The 22,656-nt window shown below is 42.1% G+C and overlaps 1 protein-coding gene across 9 annotated transcripts in view; it reads left to right on the plus strand.

Annotated features, from left to right (window-relative positions):
- Window positions 1–22,656, plus strand: part of BCOR (BCL6 corepressor) — a 91,426-nt gene that overhangs the window by 21,174 nt on the left and 47,596 nt on the right. For 6 of the 9 annotated variants that reach the window (XM_026674063.2, XM_026674066.2, XM_026674067.2 and 3 more), the window contains exons 2-3: window positions 21,006–21,137; window positions 22,370–22,448. In XM_026674063.2, coding sequence (XP_026529848.1) covers window positions 21,052–21,137; window positions 22,370–22,448 — 165 coding nt within the window. In that variant the 5' untranslated portion in view covers window positions 21,006–21,051. Of the gene's footprint in view, window positions 1–7,281; window positions 7,581–21,005; window positions 21,138–22,369; window positions 22,449–22,656 lie in introns of those variants that run through there. The other 3 variants (XM_087966823.1, XM_026674064.2, XM_087966827.1) reach the window with 3 other exon arrangements.

Raw genomic sequence — 22,656 nt, forward strand, 5'->3', positions numbered from 1 at the left:
AACCAAGAGGCCTGGGTCTAAGGCAATGATTCTATTGAATAAATTCTTAAGTATTTAGCCTGATTGTGGAGGGTGATTGGGAAGTCCACATGTAAGCATCACTTTTGTTCATAGTGGGATGAAACTTCCTCAGACAATCAAAATTGCCTAACTTTCATGGAAGAAAATTACTGTATTAAGCCTTACAAAAATGAAGGAAATAAGAAATCAATGCATAATATGTTTGTGTGTATGTACAAGATAAGAATTCCAAACAGAAATACATGAGTGCACAATAAGGTTAGAACATTTTTGCAGTATTTATCTAATTATCTTGCATGGTTTTTAAATATTAAATTATGAAGTTCTGAAATAAAATAGGTTGCTATTCTCACTATTTTATGCTACAATAGAACCAGTTTCACAATAGCATTCATTATGTGCTACTAAAAACACTTTGGTGTACAATTATTCATTTTTATTAATATAAATATATAAAGGGTAAGACTTCATTTTGTAAAGTTCACATGATATGATTTCCTCCAATGTAACCTATTTGTAATTTTTTTTGCAAAAAATTGTTGAGGTAAAAATAGTAGAGATTTTGATAAAACACTTATTCCCAGTAAGATTTGCTAGTTTCCTCCAAACTTTTTACAACATGTTTATTTGATAATTATTTTCAATCATTTTAGTAAGAGAAAAATGCTGTTGGTAATTTGTTTTAAACCAGATTCAAACTTAGCTACATTTACAAGGGAGAATGTTGTGCTAAATTCAGTAAAGTAAATATGCAGAGGATCAGTTTGCACGATACTCCAAATTAAAGCATAGACTTGGTCCTGCCTGGATGAATTGAGAACCTAACTATTGTTTTTAGAGCAAGACTGAAGCAGCAAAAGAAAATTAACTCACAGCTTGCATTTTACTCTGGTGCCAGCTTTGGAACTAATAGCCTTGGAATCATGTGAAAACTAGCAAACCATTTACCACATGCATTCCTTCATCTTATCAGTTTTCATTATTTGTGCCTTTTCTGTCTGATCTAAGGTTTTCCAGGTGATTTGATCAACATTTTAGGCTTTTCTATAATATTTTAAAGGGCCTGCACAAAGTAGCTAAATGACAGTGCATTACAATTACACCTGGCTTTCTTTTTTTGGACTTGGAAGCTAAGAGGATTGGGCCTGGCTACTACCTGGATGGGAGATTAGCAGGGAGTTCCACTGTTGGAGTAAGACTGAGGGGTCCTAAATCATACTGGAAGAAGGCAATTGTATGCCACTTCTATGCTTTTGCCAGGAATACCACACACATTTGTCACAAAGCCACCAGGAGTCCAGACTGACCCAAAGAAGACTTTTTTATTTTAGAATAGGGCCTTAAAATATGGCCATGCCAGTAAACCTCACTTCTTTCTGTCTTGATAAAATATGAAGTAAAACCTTATCTGAGAAATGGTTTTGTAAGGATGACAATGATGTGAAGTATAAATCTGAAAAAGATTTTGACTGAAATACAATTTGATGCCCAACAATATAATTGTATGTCTTTTTTGAGCCCACTAACTCTTACTCCTCCATAAGAGTATATAACTATTGTAGAAATGCAATTCTTCAAATCTATCCTGCCTATATTAAACTTTGATTAACATTCTGTATCATTACATATATTCTTTTCAGAATCAATACTATATTTCACATAAGTATATGCTTAAGATAAATGTAAAAGTATTCCATTTTGCTTTATTCCAAGCTACACTTTGCTTTGACTCAGTAAGATTGAAGTTTGTTGTCTAGAATGACCCTTTGATTGCACATGAACTCTTAGCTTTGGTCCAATGGCAGCTGAGCAAATTGGAATAGTTTCATTCCTTTTTGTAATTGGAATTAATTAGGTCCCATTTGGGAATCTCTCTGCAATGCAGATCTATTCCTTGCTTATATGTAGTGAAAAATATATTTAGTTGCAGGCATAATATTTTTATGGAGACAGTAAAACTGAATCAGGTTGAGAGCAGGCTGGATAGGGGTGGTTATGGTATTCAAGTTAAAGAGTGATTGAAAAAGCTGAGTTTGTTAACCTGAATAAGGAGAGGCTTGATGTACAGTAGTCTTTAAACATTTGTTACACAAATATTAGTTCTTCTGATGTTCTAGAGGATAAAATTGTATAAACAAGGATCTTTTAGGGAAGCAAATTTTGATTAAATGTTGGAGGAACTATTAATGGTGAGAGATATTTGGCAGTAAGTAAAAACTCTCTCATGGTAGTGGGTTCTGTTTCACTGGAGGTGAAATACTGAATAAAGCTGAATTTGTTTATGATGTCATAGTAGTATGTCTGCACCCAGTAAGGCTAAATTCGATTAGAAGTAGGTGTCTTGGCATATTGTAGAAGTTTTAGATCTATAGCATTCAAAACCATGGTCCTTATAACAAATTCATAGGTTATACAATTATCTCAAATGGAAGAGATATCACACTACAAGTGAATACTTATCTTTAGATCAGAGGTGTCAAACTCACATCATCAAGGCATGTCATGACATATCCGGACTTTCCCCCCCTTTGCTAAACCAGGCATGGGTGTGGCCAGTGCATGACACATCCGGCCCATGGGCCGGGATTTTGACAGCCCTACTTTAGACAGTATGGGGTACTTTTTGCCTTGGTGCTTGAAGAGGAAGTACTATTTCTTCCAGCATTAAAATCCAAGAACTCTTGCCATATGTATTACTTGGGACATTACTTTGGAAGCCTTGTGCACGTGCATTTACTTGCCTTATTTCTCTTATGTCTGAAACCAAAGTATGGGGAGAGGGAAGAATTTTTTGTGATGTTCATGACATTGAAATCTCTCTTATATAAATGAGAGACTTTATAACAATATTTAAATAAAAGATGCTACCTTTGTATATATGGCAATGACTTGTAAGGGGCCACAATGTCAAAAGTAACTGAATGTGATAAAAAGGAAACTCATATTTCACTGAACCTCTATTCTGACTTCCCTAGGTGGTTCTGCATTTGAATTACAGATGTAGGAAATGCAAAAATGATGGAGATTTGAATTAACAGGAAACCTGTTTTTAACTGAGTTAATTGCTCTTAAAGAGCTTGAAATTAACGGAATAGGCTTTGGGGCTGCACACCTAATAGTGCCTCTGCAGGAAATAAACTTCACTGAAATCAAGGAAGCTTACTTCTGAAAAGCACACGTGGGACCAAAAAGATAAACCATATGAATAGCAGCATTTTATTTTGGCTTGTAGAATCAGTCTTTTCAAACAAATTTCATTTGGCTTGCAATCTGAATCTTTTATTGGGCAAGAGCTGTTAATTGTTTAAGTGGGACTCACATTTGTACATAGAATTTATAACTGTCATAGCTTATGTGTTAGCCTCTGGCTTCCTTGAAAAAAACGTTTTTGGTAGAAGATCCCTCCAGCAGTTCAGAGCAATAAATTGGATTTTAAAATGAGGTCTGCCATTTTTTTTAGGAATATTGTGACACTACTTTTGTCTTGGAGCAAAGGTGCAAGATAAGCATAACTGGCTCACCAAAATATTGGCAAATCTTGTCTGTGTTTCCACAATTCTCTTAAAAGTCACCCAGCATTTTAATTATTTCCCCAGGATTACGCTGCTGCCTCTGATAGTGGATTGCCGTTGGTTTTTTAGTTTGGTCTTAAGGAAAAAGAGCTAATGCAAATTAGAGGAAAATAATTTTCTTTCAATGATATGCAATGTATTAGTCACTTGTTATCGTGCTTGGAGGCAAACCTCATTTGCGCCTCTGCCAACTTGCTCACATGTGCTCAGAGCTGTTCTGGGCGTTTTAACCTTGGCAGTATTGAGTCCTAGTCCCAGGGATCAAGAGCCAGTAATTAAGGCTCTAAACAGCAACAAAAACTTCATAGCCGCCCATCTGCAATGTTGCTACTCTGCCCAATCTCATTCCCCTCCCCCCTGTGAGGCTGACTTCAAGATGGCAAAAATGGCTTTGCTGAGACTCTTGGGGATGCCAAGGGCTGATTTTAACACACTGAGAGAAGAAACCTTATGCTGCACCATAAAGCTTCACTTGCAAAGTCTGAGCTCTGCTCCAGGCCCGGTCCTGTTGTCCAGGGGCTGTCACTTCTAGTTTATAAAAAAGGCAGACTGTTCAGGTCGCCTATTGAGGCTGCTTTAGCAAGGGACAGCACACTAACTACTAAAATGGAAGCCCATTGTAAGACAAGAGGCTGGAGTTCCATCCTAAGTCACAAAAGAGACCCTCCCCCTGTTAAAGGCTATGAGTAGCCACCCTCACCCCAATCAGGTTTATATCTACTTAGATACTTTAAGAGTTCTGGCACAGTTTAATGGACTGACCACTTCTTGAGAAGACAAGCACGGATGTGAGAGAAAATTAAAGGAGTAATAGGAAAATTCTCTTATTTGATTTGCTCTTTTAAGATAGAAGCTACAGATTTCATATTAAACCAGGAAAAGATTCCCTATTCAGTGGCTTGCAGGTTACCATGTGGTTCCGTTTCTGATATTTAAGGCTGATGCGCTCCTGGATTTAAATACACAAATATTAGGGATTATTTTCAAACAAATAATGGAGCGTTCCAATGGGAGAGGGCAGCCAAAGATTCATCTGCAACCTCCCCCATGATGCAGGTAGTTTCGATACGGAGAATTGGCGTAAAACCGGGCTTCCCCATCAGGAGCAAGGGGCCTTCAGCTTAAGTGCTTTTCAAGAAGCGACAATCATTCCGTGTTGCCTCCCCCTCCCGCCTCAGTTAAAACCGTCTCTATTTGCGAGTGCTTAAACTCCCGGGCCAATCTGGTGGCGGGAGGGAAGGTGGAGGCGATGGGGCCGACGACGCAGGCAAAGGCAGGCAGACGGGCCTGAGGGGGAAGCAAGAGGATTTAAGGCTAGTTAAGCTCAGCAGAGCGTTCGACAGCGAACCAACCAAGCTGAATCTCTCGCTGCTGGCGGCGCGCCGGCCATTTGCTGAATAATGAGAAGCGGCTTCTTTTCCCCTCCCGAGGGATTCGCCTTCACGCAGAGTTCTCTCGGAGGTGGCGGCTGAGTGTGTGTCTGCCGGGGAAAAGGGAGTGGGAGGCGCTGTGCTCCCAATCAATCAGGCCCTTCAATGCTGTTGCTTCGTAAATGAGGAAACCACAGGTACTGTCAACCACAATTAAGCAAAATCAACTCGCCCGTGATTCAATATCTACTGGCTTCTCCGGTGAACACGGGAGGCGCCCCAGCCCTCCAGGGACGTACAGTTCGGCTATCGGCCCAACACTCCGTAATGCGGTGCAAGCGAATTGAGGCAGCCGTGAATCCAGAAGAACGGCAATGAACTCGTGAATCTTGAGGGTGCGCTGCTAAATGGGAAAAGGAACCAGCGTGTTCGACCTTGGTGAACACTAGGTGCTTACAGAAGCCAGGGTGTAGATCAATCCAGCCTGCTTTCAGTGCTCCTAAGCCGTGGGTCTATTTATATAGCATGTGGGTTCTTCCTTCTTAAACCGAACTTCCCTATTATGCCTGTGAATTAAGTTTAAAAAAACCCGGAACATTCTTACCAAACTATAAATGTGCACATCGAATCCCTCTCCCCGAATACCTGGTTCTTGGGTCCTAGTGGGCTGTTATGGAGTCCAACATCCACCATGGATTTTTCTGGCCTTCCAGGAATAGCGAGAGCAAAAGAGCATTGTGGCGGGGGCGGGGGAAATCCGCCTCAGGCCGACTCTGGAAAAATGAACGCTTTGCTTCCGTCTGGGCCTAAGAGGCCTTCAAAAGGTTAATGGGGTTGTGGCTGCAGTCGACAGCGGAAGCCAGCGCGGCCTCTTCCGCGTTTTCCCCAAGCTCTGGTTTGGCCGACCCAAAAAGAGAAATGTTTGCTTAATTACCTGATGGGTCTATTCATGCCAAGCAGATTGGCTCGGTGGATGCATCGCTCCCTGCGCTAGCGCGATCTCCGCTGTTGATACTGTTCCTCCTCTTTTCGCCACTACTAAGACTCGGTCGCTGCCTGCTTGTTTCTGAAAGCAGCAGCAACTTCGCCCCCGATCCTGCATTTGTCTAAAATGGCGTGCCTGGTCAGGGAGACCAAGACAAAAAGATCTAACGGGGTGTTTAAATCAGGTGGGAGCTAAGGGAAAGGCCAAGGATTTGTTCTTATCCAGACGGAAGTGAGCGTCCTCCATCGCTGGGTTGCACTCCATTGCTCTAAGGTTGCCCAGAAAGAGCGAGCATGCGTATGCTCTCTTGCTTTGCTCCGGTCCAGGAACGGTTGTTGGGAACTGATTTTTCCCACAGAATGTTTCAGTGGTAATGGGGGGAAAATGTTTTGTTCGAGCTCTGGGAATTCTACCTTAAAACTAAAATTTTAGTATAGAAAGGGTTGCTTCTGTACTCTTATCCTCAGCATATAGGGAGGAGGAGGTAGAGCAAGAGATACGAGATCGCCGTGCCGTAATCCCTCTTCAAGCAGCAGTTTTAAAGGGCCATCTTTTGTGATCGCGTTAAAGGCGATCTACTTTCTGAGCTTCTGACTGAGCACCCTTTCCAAGAGGGCAGTCCCCCTGAAATGGTAACTGCATGCCTGCCTGCCCTGCCAGTCTCCCTTCACACATGCATTTAGTCCTGTGGAGGAAATATACTGCGCAGGCTGACATTTGGGGAGGGCGCTGTTTCTCCATTCTTGAAGCCTCTGGCAGAAATGAGGTGAGAAAGACGGGCAGAAAGGTTATTTGAAGGCTCACAGCCATTTTACCTTTCCCTTATTGACGGCCTCCCCTCCCTCCCTTTCTCTCCGCATCACTTATTCACAAGTTTTGCTGGCAAATGGCGTCAAAAAGCAGAAAGCATACCGCTTTCTTCACGATTAGGGAAATATGAAACTGGAAAAAACGAGGCGAGACGCTGGTGCTGCGGATGCGGTCTAAAGCTCAGTGTGTAATAGAGGCAACCACAGAAAGGATTGGGTGGTGCTAATGAGAAAGTAGAATTGTTGAGCTGCCGATTGTGCCCCCACTCTCGGGGAAACAAAACGAAGGCTAGAGCCTCGATTTCTTTCAAAGCAGGGACTCCCCGAGTCTACTGACACAGCAGGAAAGCCCCCTGGCCGCGGATGCCATATTTTTCTAACACCGCTGCTTCCTCTTACCACACTAAAACAGCGCTCTTCGATTTGCAAGGAGTTACGCTCCAGCTCCTAAAACTCAGCTTTTCCCGTGCCTAAAGCTGCAAGAGCGACGCTTCCTCCTTCCTCATGTGTGTCAGGACTTGAATCGCTTGCTTAATACCGGCGTCTGTCCCGTCAATGCACACTCGCCCCGACGAACAGCATTGTGGTTACTGGAAAGTCCGGATCTCTTCTCTGTACGTGACAATCTTGGGAGCCTCGAGGGAACCGAAAGAGATCGCAGAGAAGAGGAAGTGTAATACTCCTCCCGCCTCCCAACATTTAACCGGGCGTGCTATTTTGCCAAACTAAGCAGCTTTCTGCAGAGCTCCGATACGTATTTTTACTTCGTCAGAACTTGCAGGCGCCCTGTGCTCAGTTTTATGGTCAGACATCTCGGCTAAAGGTCAGTTTTTCCTCCCGCCCCATCCGTGCAGCAGTCACTTCGTTTCCCATCTCGCCGCCTCGCAAACGGCTCTGTGTTTATTACATTCTTCTTTCGCCTCCGCGAACAACTCTGTATTCAAATGTATGCAACCGCATTTATTAAGCATTCAGTAATTGCTAGCAAAAGAACGAATATGCCTACTACATTCGAGTAGCTTCTGTATACACTAGGGATTCTGTACACATTACGGAAGAACTTGGTCGCACTAACTGCACAGCTTACTTATAAGAAAACTTTTTAAATTATAAGTATGCATATTCGATCCGAATCGGTTTGCTATAAGATATAGATAGTTTTCACCTACACATAGGTTAACTGATGGGCTTCATTTAGTATAAGCCGGTGTGGCACAGTAGTTATGGAATCGGACTAGGCCGACTAAGCCAAGTGTGTATCGCGACTTCACAATTTCCCAGTCTAATTTATCTCGTATAGATTACTATAGTTTGAGAAAAGGCCATTAGAATTTTAATTTGGATGTGCTTATCTAGTCACTCCTAAAAGTTTATGACCGGTGCATGTAATGGTTTCGGCTAAGAGTTCAAAAGCATCACGGAGACTGGGCACTTCTATAGCTCACTTGACTCTTCGCCTTCGGAGAGATCAGTCACCATTTTACGGGCGATTCTTTTCTGGATTGCTTCGGAGAAAACTGAAAGCTGCTATGAGGCGTGTGCCGGTCAAAGCTTTCTTTTTGGGGGGGGGGTCTTACGTGCTTCGCTCGGCTCCCGCTATTACTCGTCGACACTAACCATAGCTGTAGCTCGCTAGAGCCGCCTGCAGTTCAGCTGATGGCAGCTGTGGTTTATGCAGTGGAAACTGGCGGGCCGCCAAGAGGAGCTGGAGGTGGAAAGAGTAAAGGCGCCAAAAGGGAACTCGGTGCATTCTCTCTCCTTCCTGACTCACTAGGGCTGTCCGAGCCCCGATGGGGCTTCCTTGTGGATTTTGGTTTCACCTTTGCAATGCACTCGCTAGTAATAAAGGCATCCTAGCCAGGAGGATCGCGGGAAAGCGTAGGCGATCGGGGAGGGAGACGAGAGACGCTTGGCACGCTGAATGGCTTCCCCTGACCCCTCCCCTCCTTCCTAGGAGGCGAGAGCAAAGCTCCGCCGCGGCTTCTCTTGGCCGTAGGCATCAGGTTTTTCTAGTTTGTGAAGGCAGGAGCGTGCCTGAAAAACTTTGCTTCTGCGCCCGCAGCCGCTGGCGTCAGAAGCTGCCAAAAAGTCTGTTGTCGTTGCGAGGGAGATGCAAACGTTCCCCTTTTGAAGAAAGAGCGGGGAGGGGAAGAGGGGAAGATCAAACGGCCAAGTCAGGCTCTGCGTGTACTCGTTTGTCTGCCTCACAGCGGCGCGGACTTGCGGCGGCCAATGGTGCCCGGAGAACTGGGTGTTCAGCCAGAGAGGCCAAGCGCCGGGATTCTTTTTTTTCTTTTTTCTTTTCGTGTCTGCCCTGTAACCTGAGCGCGGTTGACTGGAGAGGGAAGGGAGATTAGGCTGGGCGAGAATCGAGAAGCAGGTTGCCGCTTGCATTTCTTTATGCATTTATTGCACGCCACTCCCTTCGCAGCGAAACCCCCTCCTGCAAATTGGCGTTCTAGCTCCGTCAGGGAGATACCTCTGGGAAGGAATTTCTGTAGCTTACGCGACGGTTAGAGCTTGACTTTTGCCTCTTGGGTCACCTCGTCGCTCAGCAAGGGATCGGGCAAGCCAGCGCAGACAGCTCTTAAGGAGGTGCGGCGCGGTTCCTTTCTTTTCGCGGCGGCGGCGGCAGCTTTGAGCTTCTAGCGCGGAATGAACCTGAACCTGTTACTGCTGTTCCTTCAGCAGTACCGGGCAACTCAAGTAGCGCAGCCCAGCACGCGCGAGTTGCAGCTAAGTAGCCGGATGCTTTCCACGCCATTAAATATGGGAAGGTGGTGAGCACGTTTAAAAGTTTTCTGTAATCTCCTCCCAAGTCTTTACCCCCCATTTCTTTTTCAAATTCACTGATATACGATATATTACTATGCCATCAAAGAGAACTGTTGTGGAATAATATTGAGTTAGGTTTGAATTCCTGGAGATGCTTGGACTAGTTCCTGCTATTTTCTAGGGCAAGATTTTTCAGAAGTGTTTTGCCCTTGCCTGCTTCCTGGGGTTGAGAGAGAGTGACTGGCAGAGAGTAAACCAGTTGACTTCTGACTAGGGCAGGATTAAACCAGAATCCTGGTTTCTAGCCTGATGCCTTAATTACCACTACAATCTAGCTCTAGAAAACTTTAGGGGCTTGCCCTTGCAGTTGCCAGGAATCTAACCTGACTGAAAGTGTGTTCACCCAGAAACACACATGAAGGTATACTGTAATTGGGACAAATTTAATCCATTTCTGATTGAATTCTTCAAATGTGTTTGACTTCCATAATTCTTAGTTAGAAGGTCTGGCTGACAAGTGAGTCTTAAAACCAATAGAAACTACCTAAATTTAAGGTCGAGCCAAATAGACCAAGAGTTTCTAATATTTAACCACATGCACTACTTTTAAACATAACTTTGAAATAAATTTATTTTGAAACAGGAAATGAAAATGCTACCCAACTAACTTCCCTGAAAACTTAGTTATGCAAAGTAATCAGGGCTGACCTGTAGCCTAAACATTTCTACTTACATTTTCAATTTTTATTAGCATAGCTCCATCTCTTGACATCACTCTTGAGGCTCCCTACTACCTAAGATCAATTCAGTTCTAAAAAAAGCCTGATTTTATCTACCAGTGATTAAGAATCAATTTAACCTAATGTGATTGGACAAGTTTCTGAGAAATGGTGAGAATGGTTATTTATTTAGGTTTAAGTTAGAAATTGAATGTCAGCAAGAAAGTGATTTCACTATGGCTTTAGTCACCAATTATAAATGTTCCTGTTGTAGTGAGTAATGGACTGCTTTATTTAGAAAAAGCTCTTTATCTAAAAATCACACATCAGGGACACAAGCAGCATTTACTCCCTCCTCTTGCTGCCCCCCCCCCATCCTACAAGGAAAGGCTTAAGGATGGGAATCTGAAGAGTTAAAGTCTGTTGCTTGTTGCAATGAAATTATGGCTGGCAGTGGCGCCGCTGTTTGTTCAACAGACCTCCACTTTTAAACAGTTCACAAAAAGTTCATCAGGGCGGTGGTGATTATAAATAACGTATGTACGTATCCAACTGCAAAGCATGACCCTGAAAATGAGCAAGAACTAGCAAACTTGTCACCCCACCCACCTCCTAAAACGAACACACACTGATCATAGTGCTTGGCTTCATTTTGCACAATCCCCAAGAACTGGCTCAGCCACCCCACACACCCCGAACAATTTCTGATCCTGAAAAACGTTCACTCCTAATTCAGTGGCTTCATTTCACTCACTGGCATGCAGCTGTGCTGCTCAAAGAGCTGTCTGTGCAGGGCCTCTCTCTGCCAACTCCTCCGCTTGAGGCAGTTTTGCAGAATAGAATAGCAGAGAGATGTTTGTCTTGCAGTAGATAGCAAAATACTTCTCTTTTTCTCAGTGCTTAATATTCCTTTCCTTTCTTAAGATTATTGCAGTGTTATGGAAGGTAAACTATCATACCTACACTGATTATTATTGTACGGTTTACTTAGAGTTTTCATGCATTTCTAAAATTAAGGGTTCTTAGAAGTGAGTGTTCCCATTCATTGGAACTTCCAAAACAGCATATTTGGGGATTTCATTCTTAGAGTGACTTTTGTTTTTGTTGTTCCAAAATATGAACATCTTAACCAGGCAGGCATGGCAGCTGATAGCAGTAAGGCATTACTAGCAAAAATATCAAAAGCTCAATAAGTAGGCTTCCTGCCATGTTTTATTTTCAGAAAGGGGAGGGAGAGTGAGTGGTGCTCTTCCCTCCTAACACACAACCTTCTCTATTTGGATTTTGTGTCCACTCCATTCCTTATAGATGAGGCAGCACACTGGGCCACTACTAACTATGTAAAACTCTAAATCACTCTCTCCAGGCAGTGGCTGCTCTGTTTGAAAACATTAAGAGCTGTACATCTGGAAAACAGTAAATCTGTTCAGCAAGCCCATCTTTCCAGAGGAATAACTCCTTTTGAATGATAGCACAATAATTTCTTCTAGCCACTATGGTAATAGTGGAAGGGATTGGGGAGGGGAATGAGGAAAGGAAGGATATGATTTGGTTTCCTGCTCTAGCGATTTGGGAGCTATTTACTCTGGAAGATATTAGGGGAGCATGTCATTTCATTAAAATCAATTTGTTCTGTGCATTGGATTCTGTGACTCTGTTACATCTAAACTAATAACTGGACACAAGGAACATGTATTTTCAGTATTTGTTTTTGTGTGGCACAGTGGTTAGAAGTGCAATATTACAGGCTAATTCTGCTGACTGCCAGGGGTTCGATCCTTGCTGGCTCAAGGTTTGGCTCAGCCTCTTCCATCCTTCCAAGATCGGTAAAATGAGAACACAGAGAAGGCTGTAAAGCACTGAAGTTTAAGTGCTATTGTTATATCTAAAACACTTTACTTCCAATTAATCCCATATGGACTCAATGCCATGGACTCTCTCATGCATATATAGGATTGTACACGTAGTGTGTAATATAAGGCATCACTAACTCATTGGTGTTTCCCTGCATTTTTCTTTCTTTTCTGATGAGAGGAAAACCTGAAGGAGTATCCTGTTAACCCAGCATCTAACAGCAGGATGTAGGCTGAACCTCAATCAAAATAATCGAGTGAGCCTCCAAAGAACAATTAAAATCTGGCACTGGAATAAATCATGCGTTGGGATAATCGGGTTCATAAAATGCAGCTTGTCCTGACACTTCACTCATGCAGCAAAGCAGAAGTTAATGCTGGTGGAGATAGCTTGTTCTGGAAGGAATAAAGACAAGCAAAGTTGTTCTGTTTCTGGACACAAAAATCTGGTTGCTTTTCAGCTGACTTCTCCGTTGTACACAGCACTGATCCTTTTGGACTACTAATGCTTTTCCAGTGAGCCCACTAATGATTTCTTTCCCTGGAGTGAACAGGTGTCAATGAATTACTGAAAGCACTCAAAGCAGCAGCAGCTCAAAAACAACTCCAATGGTGAAAGCCACTAGGGCTTGGTTACTTAATCAAATCAAGAGTGAGGAGTTTACTAACTATTTTTAACACCTTTCTGGACTGATATGCAAATTCTTACTCCAGGAAAATTAAAATGGTACCATTTTAAAATTAGAACCTCCTCTTTATGACAGTCCAACTTTCATATCCCATAGCCCCTTCAGCTTTTTCTTCAAGATTGGGATCTTAGAAACTTTCTTTAAAATAGAAACAGACATGCTGTTTGTTATTAGTGTTGAATAGGATTTCTGTCTGAGAAATAAATGTTCAAAGATTCATCTCATTCTGCTTCCATACCTGGGCATCTCTTTAGACTCAGTTTAATGATTTATTTCGTTTTTGAGTGGCTAATTTCCTTTGTAGATTATCTGACAAATTGAACATATCTTGACTTCAACAAAACATTTCACAGAGAACCCAAAGGTGTTTTTTCAAGAAACAACTGGACTTTCTAGTTTTTCTTTGAAGACATTTCGCTTCTCATCCAAGAAGTTTATTCAGAAAGTCCAGTTGCCTCTTAAAAAAGCATCTTTGGGACAACCATGACCTGGATGACAGAATCTCCACAGACATGTAGTGATTTCACAGAGAAGGCCATAACATTCTGATTGGCAACATGTTAAATTATGAGCTGGTTGGCAAGTCTGTTAGGTGGATCAACAGTTAATTTAAAAATGATACTCAAAAAGTGTTTCCTTAACCAGTTAAAAAGTAAGTATTAAGTTAGGTGTCATAAAGTGCAGTTTTGACTATGGTTTTCTTCAACATTTTTTTCTTAATGAGATTGTTGAAGATTTCAGATTTGTAGATGACACTGAACTGTATAGCTAATGCTGCTGGAGACAGAAAAAAATCTTAATGGGTTAAAGAAATGGGCTAAAAGGAACAAAAAGAAATTAAATCAAGATATATGCAAAATATTTCAATTAGATAAAAGAAATAAAGGTTAGAAAGGAGGACATCAAGCTTAATAATAAATGGCACTCTCTCCCTTGGCTCATCTTTGTTAGAGACAAATTGTATTGGCTTGTTGGTAATAGTACGGAACTAATTTTCCATGTTAACCTATTCCAGGAATATTCTCTTTAAATGTTCGCCTAGTTTATATTCCTGGAAATTTCTGGTCATCTGCCATCCAGGTAATAACCTGATCCAATTCTGTTTAATTTTTGAGTTCAGCCAAGGTCAACTAGGTGTTGCCATCTGTCTTGAATTATATATGGGAAGCTGAGATATTGGAATTGTACCTGATTGCAAAGTAAATATGAGTTAGCAGTGTGACATATTTACTAAGAAGACAAATGCAGGTTTACACTACATCAATAAAAGTGTAGCTTCCAAATCACAGGAAGTAGTTTTGTATTACATTAGTTGGACACCATGTTACATTCTGGACATGGCACTGGGCCCGGTTCTAGGTGTCACACAAAGAATCAGAAACTTGTTCTGAGAAGAGAAAGATGCTGAAGCGGGTGGGATTCAAAAATTTTAACAATCAGTTCTGTGGGTGTGGCTTAATTTGTGGGCGTGGCTTGGTGGTCATGTGACTGGCTGGTGTGGCTTGGTGGTCATGTGACTGGGTGGGAGGGGCTTGGTGATCACATGACTGGGTGGGCGGGGCCAGGTGGCCATGTGACTGGTCTTCGCTTAATGGCCAGTTGCTTAGCAAGTGTTCTAATTTATGACGGACCTCCCCAGAGCTACTTGACCTGTTTTTGGAGTTTTGACAGCCACGCATGCACACACACACACACACACACACACACACACACACACACACTTCTAACCCTGCTATTCTATGATTTTGTAAGGATTTCCTGCTGGAGCAGGCAGTTGGACTAGATGACCTCCAAGTTCCCTCCCAGGCCAGCCCTAGATTGCTGTGCTGTTTCAAAGAGTCTTCTGAAGCCAGGGTTTGTGTCCTTTCTTCCTCTCCTTTTTTTTCTCTCTCCCTCCCTCCCTCCTTCCATGTATCTATCCATCCATATATCTCATTCACTTTCTCCTCCCTCTCTTTTTCTTTCTGTCCCTTCCATCCCTCTCTTTTCTTGTACCTTCCTTCTCTCTTTCTCTCTCTCTCTGTTTCCCTCCCTTTCTCTCTCTTTCTCTTTCACTCTCTCTCTTTCCCTCCCCCTCTCGCTCTCCCTTCCCTTCCTTCCCTCTCTCCTTCTAAAGCTAGGAGACCCACCTGAAAAACACACACACACATACACACTTCCAACGGTTCTTCCTGGGCAGTCTCCCAGAGTCCCAGGGACCGGGTGCAATTATCCGTTCATACCCGGTGCCGCATTGCCCAGAAAAGCCAGCATGCAAGGTTCTGGGTCCAACAAAGGGGCCGTGGGTGGGACTTCCTCCCTTCCCTCTTTTTGGGAAAGGAAAAGGCTGGGAACTTCAAGGCAGGTGTGCACCACAGCCTCGTCCACCCTGCTGGCAGCTCTGGGCTAGGCAGCGGTTTGGCTTTCCCGACCACCTGCAAAACTTACCTTCCTCCTGTGGCTGGTGGCAGAGGGAAAGGTGAGCCAGCCAGGGCAGAGCCGTTATCACTCGGATCCCCTCCAGCCTGCATCTCGTTCCCTGCTCGGATTCTCCACAGCTGCTGGGGCTTGCAGCTGCTGGGGGGTACAGGAGGCGACCAGGAAGCCCGAGGCTACCTCGCCCACATCGCCCCTCTGTCAGCTGCTCCTCCCTCACTGGGCTGAGTGTTTTAGCTGAGTGTGGGCCGCCGCTGTGAGGATGGTGCAAGCTCCATGGGCTGGAAGGGAAGGCTGACGATGGGGAAGGAAGATCCGCTCTGGCAAGGCTTGACTTGCACCATTCTCACAGCGGCTGCCCGCACTCAGCCAAAGCGTGCAGGCTGGCGAGCGACAGAGGGAAGGGGTGGCAGGCAAAGGGGTGATGAGGGTGTCATAGCATCGTGCTCCCTGGTTGCCCCACCCCCGCCCCTAGCAGGCAAGGCCCAGCAGCTGCGGAGAATCCAGGCGGGGGGCGAGATGCAGGCTGCTGAGGACCCAAGCTGTGATGGGTCAGCCCTGGCTCACCTTCCTCTCTGCCACCAGCAAGCCAGGCAATCTGGAGGCTGGGGACTGGGGGGGGGGCAAACTTGCTAGGCTGTGAGCGTTGAGGGTGGCATAGCGGTAGTGGTGGCTTAGGCCATCCTGGGACTGGAATCAGGAGTCGACTGGGGCTTGCAGAGCTTCACTCACCTAGGGAGATCACAGATTAGATGGTGGAAGGAGACAGCGATGGCTGGCAGGGAGGCGGGTGGGCGAAGACAGACTGCAGGCAGCGATGGCTTATGATAAGGCCGGGCGGGGGAAGAATGCAATCAGCGATTGTCGTGCATGTGCGATAAGGACTGACTGGACAGGGAGTGTAGAAGCAGATGGAGAGGGGTGGGGCCAGCCAGGGGGCCGATTTACCAGTTCTCTGAACTACTGAGAATCATAACAACCGGTTCTACTGGTTCAAACTGGTAAAATCCCACCCCTGTGCTGAAGGGACTAGAAGATAAATCTTACAAAGACAGCTGAGGGCAATTAAGGGGTCAGGGGTCTCCAATCCCTGGTCCATGGATTGATACCAGCTGTGGCATGCCAGAAACTGGGCTATACAAACAAGCAAAGCCCTCAATTCGTGGGATGCAGACTGCAAAACCACACCCTGTCCAGTCCACAGAAAAAACACTCTCCATGGAAGTGGTCCCTGATGCACAAAAGGTTGGGATGTGCTGTTTTAGATTTTAGAAAATATGACTGAAGAGATGTCATACATAATTTTGTTGGACTGCAGGGTGTGGCACACAGATATTATGGGAAAGTATATTTGGGCGGAATATTGGGAAAAGCTTTGCAGCAGTAAAAGTGTTTAGTGGAGCCAACTGTCATTGGAGATGCTGAACACTGCTTCTGGTATATTCAACCAGATTCTGGACAGCCATCTGCAGGGATGCTTTAGTTTGGATTCTTGCATTGAGCAGAATTTTGAAAACTCCGAATGGCTCCTTTCAATGCTGTGTTGCTATGAAATGTATTGGGTTTTGAAGTACAGGACTCTTGATTTCTGTTTGGATTTCAAGATTCCCAGAAATTTGCTACAAAGTGCATAAGAGACAACAAACAATAAGGACTGTTGATTTCAGGGGGGAGGGATCCTGGACTTTCATGAATTCTGATAAGAGTGATTTGTTGCACTAGTTTCTTTATGATTTCTTATGTGACCCTTTATGTGACTGAGGCTTAAAATATATGAAAAAGAATTATATTAATAAGATTAGTAAATCTTATATCTTGTAAAGAGCTATCCAGGCCTAACCCATTTAAGACAAGGTAAGCAACATACATGGGTGATCAAATATTAGATATAGTTCCTGTTCACAGATAATCAGAGTTGGAAGGGACCTTGTAGGTCATCTAGTCCAACCTTCCTGCCTAAGCAGGAGACCCTACACCATTTCGGACAAATGGCAGTTTAATCTCTTGAAAGTCTCAAGTGATGACACTCTCACAACTTCCGAGGGCAAGCTGTTCCATTGATTGATTATTCTCACTGTCAGAAAGTTTCTCCTTATTTCCAGGTTAAATCTCTCCTTATTCAATTTCCATCCATTATTTCTTGTTTGGCCTACAGTTGCTTTAGAAAATAGCTTGACCCCTTCCTCTCTGTGGCAGCCCCTCAAATATTGAACACTGCTATCATGTCTCCCCTGGTCCTTCTGTTCACTAGACTAGCCATGCCCAATTCCTGTAACCATTCTTCATATGTTTTAGTCTCCAGTCCCCTAATCATTCTTGTTGCTCTTCTCTGCACTTTTTCTAGAACCTCAACATCTTTTTTTATAGTGACCAAAACTGGATGCAGGTGTGGTCTTACTAAGGATTTATAGAGTGGTATTAGTACCTCACTTGATCTTGATTGTATCCCTTGGTTAATGCAATTTAGGATTGTATTAGCTTGTTTGGCTGCTGCTGCACACTGCTGGCTCATATTTAGCTGGTTGTCCACTAAGACTCCAAGATCCCTCTCATAGTTACTGCTATTGAGCCTGGTTTCACCCAATCTATATGTGTACTTTTGAGTTTTCTTGCCTAAGTGTAGGACTTTACTTTTCTCTACATTGAATTTCATTTTGTTAGATAGGACCCAGTGTTCTAATCTGTCAAGATCCATCTGGATCTTGAGCCTATCTTCTTGGGTGTTAGGTATTCCTGCCAGTTTAGTATCATCTGCAAATGTGGTAAGTTTCCTAGCTTAGTATCATCTGCAAATTTGGTAAGTTCCCTTCTATTCCCTCATCTAAGTCATTAATGAAGATATTGAAGAGTACTGGGCCTAAGACAGAACCTTATGCCTCCCCACTGCTTACTTCTCACCATGTAGACTTAGACCCATTAAGGACTACTCGTTGAGTACAGTTTGTCAGCCAGTTGCGAATCCATCTGGTGGTGGTGCTATCTATCCCACTTTTTTCTAGCTTACTAAGAAATAGTATATGATCTGAAGATTAAGAACATTAACACCTATATTTTTTCATATTAAAACTGCTTTCTGATTCCTTTGGACATTTTTAGTACTGCTTCCCACTGTATAAAGATTGGACCTATTAAATCACTCTTTCCCTTATACCACCTGATTTCCAGATAGTGCCCATGGAGTTTTCTGAATCTTTGGGCGGGCAGATGTCTTGGTTGCTTTCTGGAATGGCTTTAGATAGGATTGCATCTGAATGACTTTTGTTGTGATTCTGTTGGACCCCTTGGGTTTTTGGAGGAGTGTCAGTACATGAAGGGTCAGACACACAGAGCTGGAGAAATAAGAAATAAGAACGAGTCTAAACATTTGCATGAGCTTATATTATGACCAACATGGTAGTGATAAGGACAGCGAAATGTAATTATTTTCCCACTCTTATCATATTTGCAGAATGCCATCCAGTGCCCTCTTTTAAGAATCTGTTAATTTGTTTGTGGCTGGAGAGCCATGATAAACATTATGTTGTGAGGAATATGCTAGGCATCTGACACTTGGATTCATTCAATGGACTTTGGTTGGACATGTTCTGGGGAACTGACTGAACAGGAGCCCTGCTCTATTATCTGGAGAGGAGTTTAAACCTGCGAGTCTCAAGGAAGTGGACAGAGTCCATCAAAATCTTAGCACTGCTATCTATTGGTCACTTGTTTCTTCTGGTTATCATGACCTATCAAAGATAATCTGGACCTTCTTCAATAAGGCTTTTTTAATAATACAGCTGAGCATAATACTGACAGGGCATTGATTGACCTTGTGGAATGTCTCTGTCAAGTTTGAAATAGAAATAGTACAACTTCCCTAGTCTGATCTGTCAATGGTATTTAAAACCTTTAATCATAGTATTGTTATGGACAATCTCTACGGAATGGAAATGAGGTCATGATGGTTCTCCTCTTCCTTTGCTCTGGTTCTAATCGGTGTTAGTAGGTGAGGAAACACCTAGTTTGAAACCTTTACTGTATAAGGGCTGTCCAGAGGGCTTAATACTTTTCCTGCTTCTACTCAACAGCTATGTAACAGTGTTAGATGACATTCATCCATCAGCAAGTGATCAACCATCATTGGTATGTGGATGACATGCAACTTTATACTTTGATCCATGGCCAGGCAGTTAATGTTGTGGAGATCTATAAAGTGTCTGGAGTCTATAAAGACTGGAATGGGACTGAATGGGTTTGGTTTCAAGAACTTTCCAGTTACAGAAATTTAATTCTTCATAGGATTACATTTCCCCAGCAGAGGTGGTATTCAGTAGGTTCTGACCACTTCTGGAGAACCGATAGCAGAAATTTTGAGTAGTTTGGAGAACCCGCAATCTCTGACTGGAGATTTTACAGTGTCCTTCCTCTGCCACGCCCATCAAGCCACGCCCAGAGAACTGGTAGTAAAAAAAATTGAATCCCACCACTGTTCCCCAGGTAAAATTTGTACATACTTGGGGAAATCTCATGTACCCTCAATCTATGTTCAATGGACTAGGTGGCAGTTGCAGCCATGAACACTTTTTCAAAAATCCAACTTATGCACTAATTACATTGTTTCCTGGATCAGGAAGTCCTTTTCATAGTCACCTCAAATTTGGACCATTGAAGTGCATTTTACACTTTGACCTTGAAAATTACTGAAAGTGACAACTGACAGTTGTATGAGTAGTTATGGGAACTTCTGTTTTGTCCATTCAGGATCTTTGCTTTGTGAACTGAACTAGCTGTCCTGGTGTTCCTAGTACAATTGAAGGTTGTGTTTTAGACCTGCTTACCTATAGTACCATCTTTCTCCTGTTGTTTTTCCCCAACCACAAAATTTGGTAAAGTGGCATGTTCCAGGCCCCAGCATTATAGGAGGCATGCCTTCTCTGTAAGTATGCTTATCTTGTGGAACATTGTTCCCTCGAAATCTCCATAGCCCTAACCCTACTGTGAATTGATAAAATTCTGAAAACCTGGCTCTTTCAGAAGGCCTTAGAATAGGGTTAGTGATCTGCTTCCTAACTGTGTATTGATGTTATAGTTGTGGTTGACTTTGGTTTAACCTTTCTCCAATTGTGTTGAAGTATTGTTTTCTTGGTTCTAGTTTCTTTTTATTATTTGTATTCTGTTTTAAATGCTAACATATTCTGGTGATTGAAGCAGCATATTAGATAGATAGATAGATAATAGATTTCTGCTAGAACTGTTCATTTAATATTTTATGGTTTTACTGCTTGGCAGTGTAGTAGATCGATCTCTCAGCTATGTTGGACTACAATTTCTAACATCTTTAGTTAGCTGAGCTAGGAATACATGCAATAAATGATACAACTAATTAGTTAGTTGGATTCCCTTTGATGACATATTCATTCTAGATCCTAGTTCCATTATAATTTCAAAGTAATACTGTAGAAGAATGAAATAGGTATACTTTGTTGGACTATTAAATGGTTGTTTCTTTCCTGAGTACAAGTCAGGTATATTTTACTCATATAATTAGAATGGTTCCAGTTTTCTAAATTTGAATGAAACTTTTAAAAGTGTTAGATTTATCAACAGTATGGAATAAATCTTAATTCTCAGAAAGTATATGAAGAGAAAGTATCTATAATTTTCTTCAGTGCAGTGTGTGTGTGTGTGAACTATTGGTATTATCTATCAATCCTGCATTCAGAGTTAATTCTCAAAAAAGTCTGGTGATTCTGCTGTTATATTTGCATTCCCTTCTAGGCCAATTTTCTACATTCCATATGTTCTTGTTTTTAAATAGATTGTAAACACTTGTGAAGAAAGAGTTTCTTCTAAGTGACGACGTCATGCTTTCTGCAACTCCCCTGTATGGCAATGTTCATAGCTGGATGAGCAGCGAGAGAGTCCGCATGTGTGGAATTAATGAAGACAGGTAAATATGTATCAGAAATCTTAAATTACACTATTATTACTTAAATTACACTATTATTATTACTATTATTTTCTATTACCACAGCAGAGAACATTCCATTCATCTGCCCATTTTACAAATAAAAGTTTCAGAATAAGTTTTATGGGAAACTTGATAAAACGATTGTAAATACAATATTTGTATTTAATGTTACAGCATTGTTCTGTTGAGGAGCGTATTTCCTCAATGGTTTTCTGATTGGAAGTGCACATAGTAGCTGATGACAGCTATTCTCTTCTTGACGCCCCACTTTTTTCTCTTTCTGAAACCCACTTTGCTAGCACTCTGGAGTGACATGACAACAATTATTACCTGATGTCTCTCCTAGAGGTTATGCTAAAGGCTATAGACTGCTAACCTTGCTGAAGATATATAGCTTTTTTCTTTTTAAAGTGATATGGAAAAAAGAAAGAAAGAAAGAAAGAAAGAAAGAAAGAAAGAAAGAAAGAAAGAAAGAAAGAAAGAAAGAAAGAAAGAAAGAAAGAAAAAGCAGATGAGGACTTTTGGCATTACATTATCAAGGCACTAGTAAAAGGACACATATAAAATTGTATTAAAGTATTTGGCCAGCTCTGTTTTGCTACAATATTTGATAAAAACTATAAAAAATATGAGTTTTCCTTTATCTTATATATTGATAATGTCACTTTAAATATTATAGATTAGAATTGGCTCTTCTGGGTAATGATGAAACTTTCCTTCTGCTATATGTCAGCAATTGTGTCCCTGGGATTTGAAAGTTGGCACCAAGGAACATTTTTATTGGCATTTTCTATGATAACAAGTCCCTGGGCTGCAGCACTGCTACGGCACAGATGTGTGGCTTCTTCTTTGTCACTGAACAGCTCATTTTTTGTATAATATTAGGAGGGTGTGATAATTTTCTACTTCCTTCATTTTTTTAAAAAGATAGACCAACCTGAAATGTTAACTAGGAAGGTTATTGTATATCTATAAAGAAACACTATACTTCATTTTATAGACTTTTGAAACTGAATGAATGCCTATAGATGTTATTCTCATGCTCCTTTATGCTCCACTGCACTCTTTTGCCTATAATCTGGAATGCTGTGTATCCATAATATGCACAAATGCATATTAATATAAGTTTAATAGGAAAAAGTAGTCATATCAAGATATAAGATTTCATAATTTTATTTCTAAACCTGTTTTTAAACATTCCTTTAAAACAGGAAAATCCCTGTAAATGATGGCGATGTCTTGAAAAGCAGGCTGGAGTTAAGGGAAGAAAATCACCTGAACCACAGTGTGGTAAGAAACAGATAATACAGATTAAAGATACAATTGTTATTGTTAACATATTGTTTCATTTACAGATAATTAAGTACAGTTGGAAGTGATGAAGCATATTCAAATGTGGTATTTAGACATTAAGTTCTCTCTTTTTTGTGGCATGAAGAAGGCTTTATGGTAAAACTTTCCCATGCTATATTTTGTTTAGAATGAGTCCTAAGGCTTC

Source organism: Notechis scutatus, chromosome 5 (assembly GCF_049901735.1).
Source record: "Notechis scutatus isolate UNSWTSFEM ecotype Mainland chromosome 5, rNotScu1.2, whole genome shotgun sequence".
Taxonomy (NCBI): domain Eukaryota; kingdom Metazoa; phylum Chordata; class Lepidosauria; order Squamata; family Elapidae; genus Notechis; species Notechis scutatus.